This window comes from Charadrius vociferus, unplaced genomic scaffold (genome assembly GCF_000708025.1).
Source record: "Charadrius vociferus isolate BGI_N301 unplaced genomic scaffold, ASM70802v2 scaffold38, whole genome shotgun sequence".
Taxonomy (NCBI): Eukaryota; Metazoa; Chordata; class Aves; order Charadriiformes; family Charadriidae; genus Charadrius; species Charadrius vociferus.
In genome coordinates, this window is record NW_009650176.1 from 251976 (window position 1) to 274918 (window position 22943).

At 43.5% G+C, this 22943-nt stretch overlaps 1 protein-coding gene across 1 annotated transcript in view; it reads right to left on the reverse strand.

Annotated features, from left to right (window-relative positions):
- The window catches only part of INPP5A (inositol polyphosphate-5-phosphatase, 40kDa), a 184681-nt gene that overhangs the window by 18749 nt on the left and 142989 nt on the right, over window positions 1-22943 (reverse strand). The window contains exons 11-13 of the mRNA XM_009892737.1: window positions 22355-22450; window positions 21943-22017; window positions 7906-7979 (exon numbers count right to left, since the gene is read on the reverse strand). Coding sequence (XP_009891039.1) covers window positions 7906-7979; window positions 21943-22017; window positions 22355-22450 — 245 coding nt within the window. The remainder of the gene's footprint in view (window positions 1-7905; window positions 7980-21942; window positions 22018-22354; window positions 22451-22943) is intronic.

The following is a 22943-nucleotide window of genomic DNA, read 5'->3' on the forward strand; positions in this document are numbered from 1 at the left end:
CACTATTGCTTAGAGGCAAGCAAGAAGTCAGTAGTTTAAGAAGAACTATTTTACAGTATTCTTGACTCAGTACAGGGTCTCCGCTCTCTACAGAATTAAAAAGTAACTTTTTCTTTGATCCTTATTACCATATCAAAACTTTACTTTTAGGAACCATTAGCACAGGGACTAGAAAGAAAGTAAGAAAAGGTTTATGTAAAGTTCAGTTTTTAAAAGCTGGTATTAAAAAGCATGACACAGTAGCTGGAAATATACAAAGACCTCATTTTTTGCCAAGGCCTGTGAATAATGATTCCTGAGATGTATTCTTATAACAAGTGGTAAGAATTAAGTGCTCTCACTAATTACTGAACATAGTTTACAATCAACTGAAAAGAGAAGGTAAAATTCTGTAGAAAAGCACACTGTACATGAATTTTGATGACCATAATGAAATTGCCAACTATAAAACAGTGGAGAAGAGCAAAAAAGAGAAATATTACGACTCATCATCATTTCATTATGGCATTTTATAGTTATAAAATTACTCAAGAAGTCAACATTTCTATTACTACATATTTTGAAAAGCTACCTCAGTGTAATAAAAAACTGGAAAGAAGAAGGTCTGACAACTTAAGAATTTTAGGTCCCTAAATACAAAGATGAGAAGAATCTTGAGGGTTTTTTTTATAACTGGCAATTTGCATTTTTTAATACTCTAAACAGTGTATTTTATGAGAAAGCACATAAAAAATGCCCCTCGTTTTGTTTTTCTCACTTACTGAACTTTTCTTTTTTTTTTTCCCTAAATCTCAGACAGCAAGAGCGGTAACTCTTCCCTATCATTCCCGTAAGGTTTCACAGAAGGTCAGTTTCCCTAACATTTATGAATATAGGACATTTTTATCAACGTATTAAGGCAATTGAGCAGTTCCTTTCCCCTCAGAACCAAGCAGACTGTCGCCTTGTCATTTGTGTCCCGCGGTGTGTCCCGCGCCTGCCCCATAGCAAGCCCCGCTGCCCGGTGGCACTGCGAGCACGTCCCCAGGGCAGCGTCACGCCGCCCGGCTCCAGCGCCACCGCTAACACGGGAAAGCCAAATTCATCACGGGGGTGAGCAGGGCCCGGGCTTGTCATTCCTGGCCTGATGGATAGCTTCTTCAGCACACGCCAGATGAATTTACAGCTTGTATCGTGGTCTGGACGGTGAAGCACAAGGCACCAGGGTGCTGCTCGCCCAGACGCTGGCAGCCTGCGCCCAACCGCCGAGCTCGGACACCGGCTGCTTCTCCAGGCCAGAACCAGTAAGCAGCACAGCATTGTGACATGATGTTATGCGGAACTTACAGTGCTTCACGAGAAGATATTATGACTTTTAAAAAGGAGTATGAAAATTCTGGACAATGACTTGCTTATAAGAAGGTTCATCCAAAGAGCAAAGTATAGTGATTTTCTTTAAAAGAAATTCTTACCAGTATAAAAATATATACCTACATGACTGTCATGGCTTCATTTCAAATTAAGGAGAAAGGACCGAGAAATTACTTGTAAAAGATGCAGATATATTAATATAAAACAATTAAAACAGAAAAATGTCCTCTCCATTCAGATTATTACAACAGAAGGACTTCTTTCATAATTTCAAATGAAAACCAAGAATATGCAAGAATCCGATTTGATTATTTTCTCTTTTATGTACTTATTTTCTCTTTATACGTACTCTTTTATGTACGTAAGCACATTGAGGACAGCAAAACTTCCAAATAATTTCTAGAATAGCAATACGTTTACCCTCATTTTTGTAACCTCAGACTCAAATTTAAAATTGAATTCTGAAATAGTTATATGGTCATAACTGAGAAAAATACTATTAGAGAGACGCAACTCTGGTCACCCTCTGTATATGAACAAGTTTTTGCAGTCTTGAAGAGGAGGCCCGTACAGTGCATGAAGGTGTGACGGTGTTGGGGGTTTTAGCATTCTAGTGTGAAACCCAGTTTCTTACCTCACGACTGGGTTTGCTGCCTGCGGTTCTTGGGGGGAGCGCTGGTCAGAGCCAGCGCAGCTCGAGGCTCTCCTCTCGAAGAAAGGCATTCTCTCTCATCATTTACCGTAATCCCCAGCGCCATGAAAAGAGACTCTCTCCTTACTTATTATTTTAATCAGGAAGGTGCTCATGTTTATGCTACAAAACCAGTGGTTTTCATTCAGAAGAAAGCCTTCTGATGAATCATAGAATCATAGAATGGTTTAGGTTGGAAAGGACCTTAAAGATCATTGAGTTCCAACCTCCCTGCCATGGGAATTGGTTGAAGACTTGGTTGCCCAACACTGGCCATGTCAGGTCCCCAGCCGGCATGGGCTGGCAGGTTAGGACCAGGACCTCAAGCTGCATTCAGCGTTATGCAGGGAAGCGAGGTAAACCACGGGTCATAACAGTGCAGCACGTTTCTGCCTATCCATATTCACACCTGAGGTGTCTGGACCGCGGTGTAATGCCACTCTAGAAGTGGCGTGAAAACAGACCAAGAAAACTGCTCAGGGTGAAATTTTGGCCCCACTGAAGGCATCCATTAAAATACCACCACGACTCAAAGGAGTCAAGCTTCTAGCCCCAGGGCAGCTACGGTAGTGTATCAATAAGATCTCATGATAAAGTCCAGCGAATAAACAGTTTATGCTGATAAAAAATGAATTTATAAGTAACTTAGTCTGCTGCAACTCAAAGGGATGTGACCTTTTCCATTTATCTCAAGAGTACACTGAATCCCAACCATGCTTTTTGAGGGAAAAATTTACTAGTAAGACAGGAATGCAACTGTGCTATTGATTTGTGGAACTCTGTGTGCAAATTGGGTAATTAATTGTATGCACAAATGCTGAAGTAAATGAAAGAAGGAGAAAACTGTCCTAACTGATCTTTCATTTTTGTTTGAAAGACGTGAAATGTAGTACTAATGTATTCAGTACTATTTTAACCAATGCTCTGTCTTCAGTTGCTGGCCAGCATCCCGTGATGTAAGACCGTAATACCATGGATCAAGAACAGAAGTAGAGAGTAATTCATAGACTCAATCCATGGACCATAATTAAAATACCATGTATAAAACAAATTCTGAAATACGACTTTAAGGCTATCGTTACAATTGGTTACAACTTCCTTCTAAATTCAAATGCTCACTAATTAAGCCCATAAGCCTGACACAAAAAGTGACTAGAGCTTTCTCTGTCTCTCCCTCCAGTGAAAAAGGCTTTGTTTGATGCATTTGCAGAACAAACGGATACCATACACTTTCCAGCTAAGAATACCAAGAAGCTTAGAGAATTCTTTTCTAAATATACAGGCCCGGTCATGTCCTCCTTTGGTTAAAAATCCAAAATCTAGTATGACTGGATATATGACAAATATCTTACATATTAAGCTTGTATTTACAAACAGTATATAAAAGCAGCTAAGTCATGATAAGCTACAGATATTTTTTGTTTTCTAGAAGAAAAGAAAAAATGGGGGAAAAATGGAAGAAAAACTATTAGGAAGTGAAACCAAGACATTTAGGCTGTATTTTTCACTTCTTTCTTGCATGAGTGGAGAGGTTCCAAGTGAAAAAGAAAATGTCCTACATTAAACCCACTGCTTTTTGCCTATTCAAAATGCCTGGTTTTGCAGTTAAATAGCACATTGTGGTAATTATTTCCATACAATGAAAAATAAATCATATTATTTCTTCCAGGAAAATCAATGTGTTCATTTCATGAACAAAACCAGGACACTGACCTGCAGTAACTCTACCAACGGTGAATCCAGTTCTGCAGAGCCTCACTTAGGGAAGACGTCTTACCGAGCTTGGTGCCCGTGCAGGGACTACAGAATGGAAGGCAGGATTCCCTCGGCAAATGACCCAGAACACGAGGAGGGATGGATGAAAAAACACCCTAGCGAAAAGCCAATTGGCTCTTTGTATATGCATGAGTTTAAGCTTGTTGGTTTTACATCTGGTATGTTTAGCAATATTCTCATATTCAATTCTCATATTTTATCAGTATTTTCTGCTTAAGTTAAAAGACATTTTGTGTCATATAAGCTCAGTGTTAGCATATCTTCCATGGCACAAAAGAAGTGCCAGGTTTCAGTATATAAAATATTATGACCGTTTAGCATTATTACTATTATTTAGTTATAAGAAGGAAATGGAGGGAGCAGTAGGCAAAGCTGCATGTTTATCTCCTTCACTGCTCCCCTTCGATGTGGGTGAGAACAGCAGCTGCAGGGCTGGCTCCCTGCGGGACTTCGGAGGTGGAGGAAGAGTTTGCTACGTTATGCTGTACCCCCTTCCTGTTCCCCAGACCGCTCACAGAGCCCCGAAGTTGGGAACTGGGTGGGAACAGAGAGGCGAATGGGTGAAGGTGGAAATGACCCTTTATGGCCGTTTCCCAAGATTTGGACGGGGTCCCTGCTCAGAAGCGCCTGCTCCCGCTCTGGCAGCGCAGACCTGTTTTTGCAAGCACTGGAGCGAGTTAAAGAGCTGCGGTCTGTACACAACTGCTGAGTTCAGCGTCCCTTTGCGCTGCAGCGCAGCAGCACTCAGCATGGCACCCGCACGCTGCGCAGCGGTTTGGGGCTGGAAGGGAAGAATACCACCAAATGCAACTAAACTAACACGGCGTTTGCGGGGGTGGAATCCAATTACCGGGACTTTGGCCAGAACATCTGTCTAGATGACTGTGCTCTTGCAAAAATGTTGTGGGATCTTCCACGGCAAGAAGTGGTCAGGATCTTGGTCAGAAGCAAGAGCAACGCGACTGCAGGCTGCCACCCTGGGCAGGACTCAGCTCTGGGGACAAGGCACTGCCTCCGGCAGAGCCGTACCGAAATGCCCACGACAGGCGTCACCCCGAAAGCGAGTGTGGGACAGCATCTTGTCCTGGGGAGTGGGGGGACCGGAGTCTATCACACCCCGTAATGCAGCTCAATGACAGAGAGGGCTCAGTGCCTCCACTCTGACTTTGCAAGCTAAAACGGAAATTAATAACATATTTCATCTCTAATACTGGTGGTGCGTACAAAACAAAACAAGGGTATGAGCTAGATTTGGCTTCAGTTTTGCAAGGAAACAAAAGTCATAACATTGAGAAAGAAGGAGCTGGCAGCAGGTAAGGTGCCATCAGAAGTTGGTGACAGCCTCAGAGAGCTGCTCTTGTAGGTTCCCAGCCAAGTCTGCAAGCGCCCGGGCAGGGGAGGGGAAGGGAGAGATGATGATACTTAGCTTATATTACAGGGTATTTCTTTCATTTCACTCATTACATCAATTAAACATAATCAAAATCTATCTTTCATCCACAGGGATTTCTGGGACGGAACATTTTCACTTGGTCTTGCATTTTTTTACTGGGGGTTCATCTCCAGTGTAGCACTTCATTTAATATTTTTGTTCTAAACAATAATGGACTCATACAGTAGATACGGCAGCTTAAAACATTAATGGTATCGAAATACATCATTTGGATGTTAATGCTCTGGGCCAAAGTATTCAGATAGCGAGGCATCAGAGAGTACAAATGCAGCTGACTAATATTAAACTTACCTCCTCCTGCTCCTGTTTGTATGGTCCTCCCCATCCATGCCCCCGAAGCGCGCTGCTGGTTTTATAGCAACGTCAGCAGCTCTCAGTCACAGCCCTCACAAGCCCTCCTATTTACTCCCAGTTTCACTTCTAATTCTTTCGCCAAACATCTCCCGTTTCCCCCCAAGGCTTCCTTGTAAAGTATACAGTCTTACATTACGCCACTTTCAAGCCCCATTCTGGCTGCACCTCAATGAGAAGTGGCGTCACCTCGGCCTGACAGGACTCCTGGGTGCTCCAGCACGTGACATCTGACAGCAGCACTCTGCCACTCTCCCTGTGGGTCACTGCTGGGAAGGGACACAGAAAATCTTTTTCCCAGTTACCTGTTTTCACCTGGGAAGGGTAAGACCAACTCACTGTCACGTCCCACGGGCAGCATCCTGCGGCCATCTCGCTCTTCCTATGGTTTTCACCACTCTCCCCAAGTCCTCCAGACCATCCTTGCCTGGTCCTCCCTCCCCGCAGCCCTGTCTCATCGCCCTAATCCCTCATCGGCTGATTTGCTAGAGCTTCCCTCTTCTGGCTGCTCCTGCAAGTCTCGGTCTCCTTGCTCGAGACCCAGCGCTGGCCCGAGGCTCCCCCGTCGAGTCCTGCCGAGCCCTTCCCTGCTCAGCTAGCAGGCGGCTCCTGCAGTTTTGGGTCCGGCTTTGGTTCCGCCTGTTTCATCCACAGAGGTTTACCACTGCTACTTGCTCCAACGGGATGTAAAGGGAGGAAGGCTCATTTGTTATGTGCCCACAGCCTCACAGGGCATGGCGCTTGGTAGCCACCAGGAAAATCCTGGGTTGTACCCAGTCTGGCTGTAATTTGCGAGAAACTTAATCACTAAAATAATAACAGAAATCTCTACTGAGATTTGGCCATACTTGTGAAAAGAAACTTTCCAAGGGTTTAGACTTTGGCCCGATGTTCACATCGATTCACAGAGGGATCAAAAACACAGCTTGGATACGAAGACCACTCGCACCACATTTCTGATCTTTGCTTGAGAGCAGAACAAGACCAAACCCTATTGACAGAAACCTTTGAAGGAGCTGCAAACCATTCATGCAACAACGTATTTTTGCCAAACCTTGTTCTGGCTGAAAGCACTAATGTTGGTGAAGTCAAGTAGAGGAGTATTTCTGTTACAAAATTCCTATCTATTTCCCCTCACCTCTTTTTACCCTACCAGGTACACAACTAATGAAATACACTCAGAGATGTACACACTGCTGGTCTTCTGTTGTCGTACTCAATCAATAAGAACAATTTAGAGCAGCGGTAACCTCTCCATGCATACTTCCATTGTCCCAAGGGATCAATATAATCAGTATCGCAGCTGGCTGGTGAGAAATAATGAGATTATGATAACAAAAAGGCAAGCTTTCCAAATTTTTTCTTAGTGTATGCCAAAACATGATACTTTTCTATCTGTCCACAAAGGACAAAGTAGTGATATTTAAGAATATTGTATCTATTTAAAAAAAAGTATATAAAAGTATGATTTTATTGACGATTTCCTGTAACTTTAACTTTCTTTGCATATGCAGTATTTCTTTCCCTTAAAAGCAACCGTGAGATTTGACTTCTTCATTCTTGGAAAGGGGCCATACATTTTTAAAACGGTACAAAATTTTCCACAGATTTCCCCTGAACAGGACTGCCATTTGCAAAAATCTTGGTTTTGTTTGATAGCAATACTTGTCTATTCACGCTAAATTCACCTAAGGGATATAGCTGTTCAAAACCACGCAGGTGTATTAAAAAAGCCAAATTATTCTAGTAGCCTTAGCAGTTATAGAACACGTTTACTGAAACTGAAAAAGCCGAATCTACGTTCCCGCCCTCTTTCCTGACACCCCTCGTCTCCCTCCCGAGCAATGGCACCAGACCCCGCGCCCCCGCTGCCAGTCCGCCCCAGTGAGCGCCACGGCTACTCCGTTGTCAGCAGCTTGCGGCAAAGACCGCCCTTATGGTTGCAATAAAGTATTTTAACAGGTTATCCGGGTCCAGTGCCCAAAAGTAGCCACACGTCTCTTGGCACACAATCCCATTTGGTCTGCTTTAAGAGCAGCTGTACCAGACAGATCAGCTGAATGCAAACGATGAGCGACAGAGCAGTGTCGGCACGCGGAGCGCGCCGTCACCGCCGCTCGGGCAGCCATGGAGGGGAGGTGGGACGACCAAACATTTATGGGAGGAACAAAGATCATTATCATTTCTCCAGTACGTGCAGCAACACTCACATTTTACCTACCGTGCGGGTAACAACTGTGCTTTAGCTAGCTACTTAAATAAATGGATTATATATGAATCTTACCTGGGAGGGAATGAGATGTCCAGTTCATACAATCTGTCTTTAAAGACTGACAGCTCTCTGTCAAATTCTAAAAGCTATAAAAGATAGAAACAGATGCATTCACTCTTTAATGCTGAACTGAAGCAAGCTAAAAATACTACATTATATAAAAAGAAATAAACAGACTTTGATTACACGGATTGAGGTAAATTCTTCATATAATCGGTTCTAAAACAGTGCAAAACAGTCGGTACTCTTTTGATACATAAACAGTGCATTGAGGAAAGTGTTCAAAATGTTCCTTTTCATCTCAGTGAAACACGTAACACTAGCTCTTTACAGCAGTGACCTATATGTAAACTTACTACTTCAATATGGCTAATTTTTTAAAAAATTTATTAGCAATCTTTTCAAAGATAAACCAGACTAGCATTAAAAAGTACAGCAAACTGATATGCTAATCAGCCCACTGAAATGCCAGCAAAAAGCATCATATTACTTCATATTATCTTTAGCTCAGATAAGAAGGTACAATAAATACAAGGATGTGCACATCACTCTTCCTAAGCAAAGACAAGCAGTGTTTTTGTACACCTATTTTGGGTGGTGCCTCTCAGATAGCAGAAAGAGGGATACGTGACAATAGGCAAAATGTGTTCCCGGGCAGCGGCCACGGTATCGTACCAGAAGCAGATATTCAACAGAGATGTTCGTAAGCCTAGATTTAATGTCCTGTATAAATATTAGCCCTTGCCAAATTTGTTTTCCCCCGGACCTCTGCAGAGAAAATAAATATCTGCAGTCTTTTGTTCGTAAATGCAAACCCGCTCATAACACGTCAACGATAATCGTCCACATTAAACCAATGACTGTTCTGATGGACATAAACGACCTTATTTCAGAACCATGACTGGTGTGAAACCTGACGTCCGAGTGAATTAGCGAGCTAAAAGACAAAAAGCTCATAATCTGCGCTGTTACTGGCCGTCGCTCCAAGTGCCACTTTCTATTTTGACACGCGTGTCATCCAAACAGTATCCCGCAGGACGGCGGCGTGTTTGCCCACTGTTCATTAATCATGTCCCATCTCACAGCTGTGCTGATACCATTGTATGAATGGCAGAGGTTCCCAAAGAAATTAGATTGTGTCCCTCTTTCCCCTCTGCCACCTCATAAATCATTCCTGAAATGTGCAATTAGCAGCTACTTGTACACATTAATTATCTGTGTGAAAAGCAGCTACCTGAACCACCTGCACTGCTGATTAGCCACCCCTCCAAGGCCCACCCGGCTTCTTCATTTCTAGCTGCCATGTTGCTAGAAGGACGTACGTTTACATGAGGATGCCAAATATCGGGCAGCTTTCCCTGTTTTAGTGCATCTGACAGCAAACTCCGTGATGGTATGCTGGAAAAGATTTTGCAGTACAAATAACTGCACATAATTTGTATGTTTCAACATCTGATCAAAAGCCCCAGTATCCAAGATGTTTGGGTAAATGTTTATAAACACCTGTGTGGAAACTTACAGGTTTTTATGTATCTAACAATATGCTCAGTCCTAAAAATGTTGGGATGGTTCAGCCACTATTCTTCCTGAAGCAGTCTCAACATACTTCAGGAAAAAAGGCTCATGGTGCATGTTCCCAGACTGTCATCCTATATTTGCGTATGTACAGACAGATTTTGCGCCACAATACATACGTATGGACTGGCTACGAAAGCAAACGTTACCACCCCTTTCCTGCTCCAACTGTCTCCACCTTTAAGATATTATCTGCCCAGCGTGATTTTAACTCAGGGAAAAAATCTACCATTCCCAGTTAAAACTTCTATTTGAAATACACATCTATTAATACAGCACAAATACATTTTTTTCCTACTGTTGCCAAGTAAACAGATGAGCGCAGGAAAGTGGAAGCATCAGGAGAAAGAGGGCTATTTCTGAAGTGTGAAAACTGCAAGGACTGAATAAAAGAACAATGCTCCATAGAACACAATGGTATAAATTACTCATGGGCATTGCGAGGGCTGGCAATGTTAAACAGACGCATTGTCCTCTCACACCAATTCACACTTTCAAAATTTTATACATTCAGATTATTCTTGCGATGATGATATTTGCAAGCTAAATGAAGGCTGGGGTTTAGCGGGCTGAGCACTCGGGTGTGCGTTATTAGCCAGAGAAGTTTCTGATGTGTTTATTTGCCGCAGTCGCTTGTTTAGTTGTGCCTGTGCTATGCAGATGAGCTGCTGACACTGGTGACAGAGGGGACAGATAATGGGAACAAGACTGTATTGTGTGCTGTGCTCTCTATCAGTTCCCCACGTTTTCCCAGGTAGAGGGACATCTTTCACCTGAAATGACAAAGCCAAAAACTCACAATGACCCAGCTGGGTGCCGGAGCCCAACCAGGTGCTTGAAAGAAGCATTTCGGGAATGCTCATTGTAGACAATTCATCCTCACAGGTGTAACAGCTAAATATTATCACTGGATTATTTACACAACCTTTTATTTCTTGCTATATTTTAAATAATTATTTAATCTTAACAAATTACTTATTTTTGCCTAGATATTAAGTGACGATGTTACAGTATCTGTAACCTTCAGCTCCACTGTGTCCACAAACTGCATGGACAGACATCTGCTCATTCCTACCGAGGGCAATGACAAGTTATTCCTGTGTTCAGGACTGCACAGTGTGAACCGAACAGCTTTTCTTTATTTACCTGGTGGCACCACAGACAGTGGGGGAGATGAGAAGGAGAAATGATGAAAATTTGAACTGTGCATTTTGAGAAAACTCCAGTTAATTTTTCAGCAGAAGAACATGTTTTAACTATTACTTTTTTTTTTTTTTTTTTTTTTTTTTTGGTATTAAAAGTGCTTGGGTTCTCATTTAAGCCTGTAATCTCCAACGGAAGATCAGTGGTGAAAACTCAAGGTGTTCACTAGGTCTTGTCACAAACAGTTATGAATGCCACTTTCAACGCAACTTAGTAAGAACAGGAATGGGACCTGACACGGGCACCACTTAACTGTGTTGGTGTTATGACAGGTACACGGGAGCCCAGAGCTCCCTGGCACTACAGAAAACGAATGGAAATGAATATAGGCCAGATGACACTGAGGATCAGTCAGAACCTCACGGGGTAATGCCCTTCTTCTTAAAGCATATAACATTGTATTAAAAAAAAAACCAACCCACCCTGAACATACTCTATTCATGGCAATTTTCAGCACAAACTTCTCACTTATTTCCATATTGCACACTAAATGGAATTGTGAATAACGTCATTGCTGTAATAGTAAATATGAGTAAGTCTGTCACTCTAAATGCCTTAAAAATGACGAAGAAATTAAGTTCAAAGCCTAAAAATCAATATATTGTTCCACCTAATTTACTCATTTTAAGATCATCCTTAAGAACCAAATCTTTAAGGTGTTACATGACGTGCTGGGGTAATTTGAGCAATTTCACAGAGATTTTAAAACGCTGTGGCTGGAAGTTACTTTCAGAACTATGTGTCATAGGCGGTTCAGAAGACTGTTTTTTTCCCCAACTCAATTTCACCAACGTATTTACACGTAAATGATAGAAGGATGATGCAGGGCCTGGGGCTGATCTGCTGTAACCACCGAGTTGCTGATATTATGTCAAGATCTCTGCTCTACAATGCCCAGTGACCAGCCCAATATGAATGTTTGATTAACAACTTCCAAATGAAAATACCATCCACGCGTATGAGTAACGTATGTATCGTTAGGTAGTGCCCCACGAGACACAGAGACAGCACGCCTTGGGGAATGCAGCCATGCACTGTGTGTGAAAGGCACGCGGTTCGCGTCCACGGGCCTGGGACCAGCGGAAAAAACTCATAGGGCAGAATATGATTTTTAAAACCAGGTTAAATTTATGGATAGGACCTTGCAGTCTGAAGTTATGTATTTCTGTTTAGCAAACTTCACGAGCCAAATGCTTCAATTATACTCAAGCTCCTACTGACCTGAACGGGAATTGCCTTGCTATCAACGCAGTTCTCTGCACAGAATTAAAGAATGACTGCATTTGCACTAAAGGATATTCCCTATTTAATTTGAATGGAATTAAAAGCATTTAGGGCTGTTGCCTGTATCAGCTGCACGCCCATCACCTCCAGAGGGAATTGTCAAAACTGTCGTTTTTCCAGGAAGCTGTGCTGTCTGTAAAAGCTGGAAAGTTTTGTTTTTTCCTCCCTTTTTCTTGTCAGCACTACGGCGCACGAGTGCGTTTACGTACAAGGGTGAAGGAGAAGGTGATGCACGATACACGGGTGTGTGCCCCGTAGAGGCACTGCCTGCGGAACCCCTGTGCCACTTCGTAAGGACAAACAGAGCGGGGCTGTCCCCAGGGGTCTCGGTGCTGCGCCGCCCTTGCCATGGCGCCCCGCTGAGCCCCCTTGCCCCACGGCCGTGCACCGCACCTCGCCATCCCCACGGCTCCCGGGGACGCACGCGGCTCAGCACTGTGCGCTTTGGCCAAAGAAAACAACTAACTGGAATACTAGATTTTGGTATTATGTAGCTTGACAGTAATCAAAGGATGATAACAGAGTTTAGCCAGCTGTAGAAATCAAGGTAATTTCGCTTGCTTCAGTTTAAAACGATGAGGCACTCTCCAAAGGTCACCGTCCATTGGTATGCTGCAATGGGCCACCTTGGCTAAAATCACACCCGTGTGAACCCTTCAGAACGGGGCGACTTAATTCAGTCATTGGAGTAGAACAACGGCAATTACTCATCAAGACCTACAGACCAAAGTCAGAGCATTGCTAGATCAGAAGGTGATATTAGCAGCATTTATCAAATCCATCTGCGGGGCCCACCAGAGAATTCACAGCTGTGAAAGGGAAATGAAGTTTCAGACCAAAAAGAGGAGATGAGCATACAGAAATGACCTTAGAGAATTAAAATATGTGGACACTGGTCACTTTAACCTCTTTTGCCCATCTTGTGTAGCACACATTCTTTTTCAAGAGACTTTGGAAATACAGTAATTTTATACAGCTTTCCAGTCAAAGAAAAATATTTAGAAACTGATTCAGCAGTCCACCGACTTCAAATAAAGGTCCGTGGAAATGCTGATCCCTCCCAGTTATCCATGAAAATGTCATACACAACTCTGTTCTGGCCTTATTTTAAAGCTACTGTTTTCTCTTGCTAAGAATGTAAAATGGTTCTTTACTATCTATTTTGAATCTTAATTTTCTTTCTCTCATAAAGCCATTCCTTAAAATCACGTTTCACTGAAAAAAGTCAAAATTATTGAATATAAATGTACCACTTACACTGCTTTTGTATACTATTGTATTTCTGCATATGTCTGAGAATTTGTCTATAGACCCTGAGTGGCAGTGTTGTCAAATCACAAACTCCTGCATAAATGTGGACACATGGCACACAGGGAAACTGCACCAAAGACACTTTTCTCAGCGCTAGAAGAGCTAGGCACACACCGAACAGGACTGTCAGCACTGAAGGGTCCCTGAGCCTCTACTAATTCAGGAAGTCTTTGATTTCCAGGGAAGCTCCTCCAGGAAAACACTGTTTTGTTCGTTTTGACAACACGTCTCCCTTGCTCAGGAGACCTTCCAACGGCTTAAAGGACACCAACATTTTCTAATAACTATTCCAACTATTCAGAAAACTGCTCTGGAAAATGCTTTTAAAAATAATGTTTCTGTTGTGGAAATATTTAGATCACTTAAAATGCCTAGAGAGAGCCACACTTTCCCTCGATGTCTATTGATCACTAGAGTAATTACCGGAGACTGCTATCGGCTCTGTCTCATTAGAGCTCCCTTTCCTGTCCCCGTGCCTGATGTCTCACGTTCCCGCACTCCTCGCCCTCCCCGTGCCCCGCAGCCTGCTGTGCGCGGCAGGGCCCGGACGGGGTGCAGCACAGCCCGCGGACCGAGGACCACCGCTCCTTTCCCGGTGGAGGAGCACGGCCTGCCAGCAGCGATGAAGCAGCACCGTCTCCCTGAGGCGGAGCGGTGTCCCGGTGACGGGCAGGGCAGGGCGAGCCCAGGACACGGCAGGGCATCGCGCCCGAGACCTGGGGTTTTCAGCTAGCACCGGTGTCCGACACAAACACGTCACAGTGCTCACGTGATGCATCACTCCTCACTCTGAAGGACGTGCAGTGCCCTGTGATACTGTTGGTCCTGTAATGCACGCACACCTGACCACCGACTTGGACAGAACGGTACTGTCAAACTTTTCCAATCATGTACCCCTTGCGTTTTTCCAGTGGAGGCTGTAGCCCTTTTAGGCATTTCACGCGTTTGAATTTTGCACGTAATCTTGTTTTTCCTAAATGCCCTGTGTGGATCCTTTCAGTTCCACCCCATGGACTTCAGGCTGAAAGTACCGGCACGGACGTGCTGGGAGCCAAACTCCCTGCTGGCAGCTCCCGGGGGCTCCGCCACCCTCCGACCTGCAACGCACACCAGGCAATCCAGGTCTTGTCCCGGGATATCTCTTTAACTTGACAAAAACTCCATCAGAATCCTGTTGTACTACTCAGGTAATTGGTTCTCAATAAGGAGACTAAACTTAAGTATATGTAAAGAATAAACTAGTTAGTTGAGAAGTTAAAAGCACTGACTCAGGCTGAGTACAGGCTCTCAGTCCTGCAGCCGCAGTTACTCGTGTGAACGTTCTGCTGACAACAAAAGTGCCTTTCACATCCCGTGGGCTCCTCCGCAGCAGCGAATCCCGTCCCGTCCCTCCCACTGCCCAGCGCCCGACAAGAGCCCGAAGCATCTGAAATGCAGCACAACTGCTCACAGCTTTCAAACACAGAGACTACAGCTCCCATGGCTCTGTGCGCCAGTCTGATTTCTCCAACGGAGGTGCTTTGCTGTTTGGTACATCCCTATGATGGGCCGGCAACGAGGACCTCTTGGCAACTGCCAGCTCCCAGTGACTTTGCCAGCTGGTCAGTCTGCACGCATGTTTCCTCTCTTCTAATGGTAAAAACTGCTTTTTGTTGCTCACTCTCCTGGGATTCCCATGCTTGCCTTGATTTAAAAAACATGACTCCGCAAAACTGCATTCATGCAAATTGCATTTTCCAAACTTTACAGGAATACACACTTTAACATCATTGTAATTAGTTCCTAAGCCGTGCACAAAAACCAGCCAGAATGACCAAGTGGATGCTAACTTTAAAACCACAAGATTTTAGTTAGAAATATCCTGCTTGCAAACGTGACGGTCAATGGATTATTTCATTAAACTTTACATGTCTGTTACTGTGAAACATAACACGAATTTGTACCACTAGGGAGTTTAACCAGCGTGCTCTGTCCTGCCAGATCGCCAGTCTGTGAGCTGCAATTTGACAAAAGCATGAAAAAAGTAGAATAGAGTCTTAGTGTTACTTGTAGAGTGATAAAAAATGAACCTTTCTTGAAGAAAGCCCACGATCTATGTTTCTTACTGGGGCACAACTCCCACGGTGGGCTGAACCCCCCGAGCGACGCCTACGCGGCACGCTTGGCTGACCCGAGTCTCCTGGGGAAGGGGCAGGAAGGGTCCTCCTGCCTCTGGGCCCCCACATACAGGCGGGCATCTCGGAAGGTCATCTGGAACTTTCAGACAGCTAAAATTTGAGGTGTTTCTTCCTCAGAGGTGATTCAAGTTCACATCCCTGCTGGTGTGGCGCTGCGGGGGCCTGGGGAGAGGGGGGTCCCGGCAGGGTGTCCCCCCTGCCAGCCCCGGCCTGGGGGCACCGGGCAGTGAGAGATGCCGAGGCCGCTCCTGTGACCAGAGGAGATCTGGGTGCCGGCCTCTGCTTCCTACGCTGTCTGTCCTTCCACACCCGTGTATAAAATACACCCACAGCCCCAGGACCGGGGACCGGAACCTGCGCTGCCTCATCCTCGCAACGGAGCACCCCACTCGCGCCTCCAGCTGCACTCTTGGTATGAAAGCGGCCTTAAGTACTACGTTTCATGTTAAAGTTACTGCCTGCTAGTCTATATGCGTGTGTGCGCACCTACGTACATGTGGGCATCCCCCTGTGAGGTTATGAGGGGTACCTGGAGAAGGCAAAAGCACTGCAGAGACTTGGTGAAGGAAAATCAATCACCTTTCTGTCTTTATCTGGATTGCCGTAGAGTTCAGGCAAGACGTGGAAGCCTAGGCAGGGTGCTGCAGTATGTGCACAAACACTGACGGCACGGGGCGATGGTGAGATCCACCGGCTCTGGAGGGCGGGAGGGCAGGTGCAAACGTTGTCCCTCTGGACAGCCTCTGGCATGTCACAGCGGTTAAAACCGGCGCCCGCAGGCCAAAGCGCGTTAGCCGATCATACCACTACAGCCTGGATTACGGACTGCAAATACAGATGTTGGACCTCCTCTTTAGACTACACTTAAACAAGGACCAAAGGCTAAAAAAATAAATATGGCACGGTACACCTGAATTAGCCTCAGGACTTACAATAGCTGTGTAGAACAGGACTGGCGGACAAAAGGTCATGAAATAATATTTGTAACTTTGTGATATGGGCAAATTCTACACCAGAGTATTTCATTTATTTGGAACGCGAAGCTGGCAATAAATAGCTAACCCAGCACATCTCGATTGACTTTTGCTTGCAATCTGGCTTCAAATTTATGTTTGCTACTGAGAACAATTTATTGATAATATTTCCTATCTCTGTCATTACTCATTTTGCAGTTTATCCAATGGCGTATCAACTAACCACTAACTTAAGCAAATGCAATTCCAAGCATGGGAATACTGGTTTTGAGTAAAGGAATAGCACACGAAGCCATTTTCCTACTAGTACCTAATGAAAATCAGGCATCTTGGATGACCACCTCAAATAAAAGAGGCAGTTTCAGGATGCACAGGATTTCCTTATGACCAGTCCGAGGTAACAATGGTCCTAAGTAATCAATTTCCTTCCTCTATCTTAATTTGCCCTTATACATCATATTCAAGATTTTATCTGGACAGGGGCTGGTTGGCTCAGTGGATAAACCTCTGCCTTTTCACCTCTGGGATCATGGTTCAAGTCAAACCCTGATGAAATGCACTTGATCGTCCTAATCTAGTTCTTAGTGGACAGTACTCCCATTATCTTTAAAAGGGTCAGAGCCAAGGCCATTGGGAAGAGTGCATTGTGCTAAATCTTGTCTGTTGATTAATACATTTTCAGTGATGCCAGATCCTTAAGCTTCATGAGCACACATATTCTCACAAAAAGCTTAATAAAGGTCCCTCACGGACTAAACCTTTCTTCTCAATTTGCATACCATTTCAAGATTTCCTGTGAATATTAAAAAAAACCACAAATAAATTACTCATCATTTAAAAGTATGTTTGCCTGAACTGTTTGTAATAACACCTCTAAGTTAATTAGCATGATAACAAATCACTTTAAATCATTACTTGGCGTAGGGAGAACAAGACCTTTATAACGCAATCCATTTTTACAGCACATTATAATTTTCTTCTCACACCATATCAGTTGAAGCTAAACAGAATAAAGGGAATCTACCCTCAAAGGCTGATTTCATTGTTCAAAACCTAGAAATTGAGTAAGAACGTGCTCTCCGTAGAAGTTTACTGCTTGTTCTCTGCAGCATGAGGACTGCTGAAGGACCACTGATTGCAATGTGAAGCTCTTGGCTTTTTTTTCCCCATTACAATAACAATTAAAGTAAGAAATGGAACCACTTCCATTTCATGACTATCTAGGCTGGAGATCGTTGGGCTTTTCTGCATAACTCTCTCAAACCTGTTTTGAAATGAATGTTGGTAACAACAACAGTGTCCTCTGCACCACCTGACTACGGTTAAAACGTTAAGGACAGTACATTAGTTTCTATCTGGATTGATTCTTCAATATGGTTCATACGAAAGATAGGAATGTATGCGCCATTTCTCTTTTCTGATTGTAGTTAAAGATTATAAAATGATTCCTAATGATTAAATCATTCCCCTGTAGTCATTAAGAGTTTTTACATTCTTACTATATATTTATTTAACTGACTAGTGAGGAAACAGCATTTGGCTTGTGGTTCCCTTGTACAAATCAATAACACAATTATAATCTTTTAATTAAATAATTACCCCCGGCTTGCTTTTCTTCTGATTGTTTTGAAATTAACAGGAAATGCCCAAACACAAGATATTTTGAAAAAAACTCAAAACTTACAGCCTGATTTATCATAAATGATTAAGGATTTTTTTTTTTTTAAAAAAAGTAAAAGGTAAAAGTGTGGATTTCTTCAAGAACTTCCTGCACGCTGCTGCTCTCCTGAAAGCACCACCACACTAATCCTCATCACTCGAGAGCTGGCAAATCCAAAGCTAGGACCCAGTTTCGTGTGAGCCACGTACCAGTGAGTCGGGGTACAGTGAGGAGCAGCCGGCACTGCCGCCCCAGCTGAGGGGCGTCCCCCGCGTCCTGCCTTGCGCGGGGACTCCCCGTGCCCTTTGGGGGAGCGAGGAGCAGGAGCACTAAGGAGCCGGGGCTGGGATATGGTCGCGGTTCCCAGCTGGGACTGCTGCCTCTGGAAGGGTGCGAGCAGCCCGTTCAGGTGGGAGAAGGCTCTTCTGTTCTTTGCCCACGTTCATGGGCAACCTCTGGAGCAGGAGGGCAGGCGGCTGCTGTTCCGCACGGCCCGGCTGTATCCTGCCTTCACGGTCAGAGGTGTTACGCCTTTCCTAATCCAAAAGCAACATCTTGCACTGGAATCTGTCTGACATGAGGGCGAAACTCTACGTGTTGTACCTCCTCCTGTCCCACCTCTCTCATTGCCGCCGCTCCGTGACACCCTTCCCCGTAGCACCCAGACACGGGAGTTCTGTTGTAGTTACGGGAGTTACGCCCCGGGCCATCTGATGCACCATAACTTTGACATACAATTCAGAACATATGAATTAAATATTACGACAGTTTTGCATTACTGCTACAGCTATTTTCAAATAGGTTTTCCCTTCTTTTTTCTGTCGCTACACAGCTGGATAAATCTGGGTGTTCCTTTCTGAAATAAAACGATAGAGAATGGTCGTTGCACTTCAAGGTAATAAATATAGGTAATTGCTAAGCTAACTTTGGAACAAGCTACGGAAAAGTCTGGGTAAGCTACAGATTAGTTTGGAAAAATTAGACGTGACAGATTACTGCATGCATTTCAGACTGAATTTCTGTTGAACAGGCAGTTTGTATCTATATCAGATTTTTCATAAAAAATACTCATTTTTATAAATATATCTTAAGATTCTTTTTGTTGATTACAATGTAAAAAAGAAGGAATAACTGTGTAGGGACAATGATAAAGTAGCCTGTTGATAATAAATATTTGTCAGGTCTTGTCACATCTGTACACATTCCAATGTTACTGAAGAGACACCACACTGATAAAAAAAATACCCTCAGAAAAATCAATGGATTTTGAGCTAAAGCAGTTGCTAAACACACAGAAAACATCTTTATCCAACAGCCATAGAGCTGTGAAAATTCCCAAGCCTTGCACTGGTACAGCTAAGGAAAATTTAATCTTCCCAAATACTCATCAGGGCACTCCATCCTGCAGACCTGACAGCCCCACTTATAATTAATTATACAATTTCGATGGGAATATCGACTAAACAAAGCTATAAATCATAGAAAAAGTCAATAGGCATGGACACATTCAATCATGTCCCGACCAATGATTACTACTCTTAAAATACAATAATTATTTTCAGGAGCCAGCTTGAATTAAATTTCTGTCAGGCTGGTACAAGACCGGCGGTTGATGAAGGATGCGATGGATTTTTTGGGTTGAATTCGGCACAGAGACATTTATCCTTTTAGATAGGTAGTTTGTTTTTAGTGATCATGGTGCTGCGTGTTTAACTAGACCATGAAGATTAGATTATCTCCAATGGCTCATTATATCGTTTATCTTTTCCTTCCACGTTTGATCTGGAAGATTTCCCGCTTCTTGATGCATGAATGAAACGACTGCTGATTTTGAAATGGAATGTGCTTAAGTGGGATTCTGCCTATGCCTTCGCGCACCATGTCCATATGTAAAGTCAACCAGCAGTCATCCGCAATACCACTAGGATGTGGTAAACGGCAGCAACAAGAGAAGCTTTGCTCAGCTCTAGAACTGTACTGGGAAAAATAAAAATGACAAACATTTGAGTTGTTTTAAAAAAGCTAAAAGAACTATAGTAGCAACACACAGAGGAAAATCTGGGACAGGAACAGGATTAGTATGGAAACAGAAATTGGGATTAGTTTTATTACTTTGAATTAAATGGCCCCAAAACTGAAAAACATCAGTGAAAGAAACATGTATTTCCCAAGGATGTATTCACCTTGTAAATCTGAAAAAAACCTGTCCCCAAACTAACTTATCTCACAGTAACTGTTTTTAAGGTACATTGCCCAGACAGGTATTTGTGGTGGCGAGCACACATGCCACACAGGAAACGTGCTGGGGAAGGGACAGCAGTCCCAACGAACAGGACGGACATCAACAAATGCTGACAGGGGAAACGGATCTTCACTTTCCTCATGAGGCTGATTCTTCAAGCTCTCCTGACCTCAAGAAACGAGTGAGATCGCAGTTTCTCACGCGGAATTACCCTCCTAGGTGAAGTCAACTTGAAAACAGAGAGGGTAAAAAAAAGGCCTTCAGCTGTCCTCCTTGCCCCGGATCCTCGCAGACAGCCCTCCAAACAGGCCGGTTCTCTACGAACAGTAAGAGACCAAGCCACAGGTAGGAGAGAGGAGGAGAGGGAGGGAGAGTCGTGGGTCCCGTGCACGTCCCACCCAGCAGCAATACGCTGTGTGAGTAACACACGCCGGGAAACTGGTGCAGAGCGCGGCAAAACCGAGAGGCGGGCGCTAGGGCAAACACAAAGGGGTTCTCCAAAAAGCTGAGAGGCAGAAGATGAATTCTTCGTCTTTTATTTTGGGTATGAGGAAGGAAGGTAAAATTCAGTCACTCTGAGGAAAGGACTGAAGAAAGAAGGGGAACCTTGGCCAGCTTGTCAGCCTGCACAAACGGCTTTGACACACACAGTTTCCACAGAACGCACCACGTTTTCTGAAGGTTTTCTTTGTCTAGCGTAGCCTGCCCTGTTTGTATAGCCCAGAATATTCAAGACACGAATGCTGTTAGTTTATGCATACATAGGCAGACCAAGATCTGGCACAAGCGAGCGTAACTCTTCTGATGTCAGTGAAGTTGGGCCAGTTTCCACAGGCAGAGGGTCTGGCCAGTGAAATCCTCAACAATGCTCCCACATGCAACACGCACATTCCTGATTTTTATCTAGGCGTAACTGGCATTTTTTTTTGATGCTTAATGTTTTTCCTTTAGATATGCAACTCCTAGGAACTTTAGGTGAAATTGAGAAAGCTCCGAGAAGTGATATAGAGATGTTCCAAAATGAAGTGGCTCCATTTTGAAATAAAATCACCTTAAAGAAGATATAAAGCCATTCTCCACAGAAAAATTGCAGTCCTCATTACAAATCAGAATGTTAGCGTTCCCTGTCTGCTTTCTCCTCGTAGGAAGCCCTATATGATTGCCCAAACAGTGCCAGTCTGCTGCAGGGTTTGAGCTTTTTATTCTATTTATTCACGCGTCCCTATTATTCTTTGTACACTCAGAAGACCCAGATATTTTCAGAGCAGCTTTGCATTAAGGGCTTTTCCTAAGTTACTATGGTGCACAATGAAGAGCGAGTAAAAGAAAGGGGATGCTTGAAGAAATGCAAACCAGAGGACAGAAAAGCGAAATGTCACGTATATTTAATTTATAGATTTTTCTATGAAAAAGAAGGCAAACAGATACCAAATTTAAGAAGCGGTACGTACACAAAATAACTGGTTAGGTGAGGAGGAAATTTGGAGCAGTTACTGTGTTAGATGAATTATCTCTTCTCATACTGTAGACAGGAGGATTGATAAGGATACAGGGCTGGTAGAGAAATGATTTGTAAGTGAGTTTCCAACTTATTCCTTCAAAAGTGTCTAGCAATGAACTTACCGCAGTGCCATTGTTATCTCTAAATACATCTTGATTAAAATAGTCAAAAAGCTTCTTTTCTAATTGTAGCATAACCTAAAAAAAAAATAGAGGAGAAAGGTCAGCAAAGCTCTTGGACTCATCTACCTAATACCCAGCTGCTGGAAGAGACCCCCTTAGAGACACGCAACCCTTTAAAACTTCACGATGTTTCTACACGCCTAAAGCTCCTTGTCAGCTTGCCCGTCTGGTTGACTGGCAATCACTTAAAAAGATCCAATTAACTGAGCATTAGGTGTGACAATCCATATCCCTCCCCTCCCTTTAAATTATCAGTTTGAAACAACTATATTCATGCTTTGTAGCAAAGAAAGTGAACATTCAACAATGTTTGTATTTACACAGGGGGTACAGAGGGCATTAAGTTGTTTACCTTTCGGTCATTATCAGATTCGCGAAATATTAGCTTGACTACTTCATTTGTGTCAGCTGCCCGGATAGTCTGCATTGTAGCCTTTGCACATAGTGTCTAATAAAAACACAAAGGGAGAAAGGGAAACTAGTTTATACAAAATGTTAAGGCCACATCTCATTGAACTTTATCAATCTGTGTATCTTCAGTGCTCACCTGAAAATACGATTTGCTGTAGGTCAAAATACAAAGTATTGCTAATTTAAGTTATTTCCACTCATGACGGATTTAAAACAATAAGCTGAATTACCGCTTAGAGAGAAACAGGCAACATTAAGAACGTATCAGTCAGATAAGCCAAACACTCATCTAACTTATCGCCATGCGCACAGGTTCTCTCATGGGTCTGACACTGTATCACAAGTTAGTTGTAAACATCCTCAAAAGTCACTTCCCACAGCTCATGACTCCACAGCCCGGCCCGTTCCTGTACCACGTTCTTAAAAGCTGATAACTACACTGGCACTGCAGTTCGGTGGATAACTCTTGTTTGCAAAAAACTTCTGCATTGTAAATTAATGTTCCAAGTATAATTTAGGACAAGAGGGAA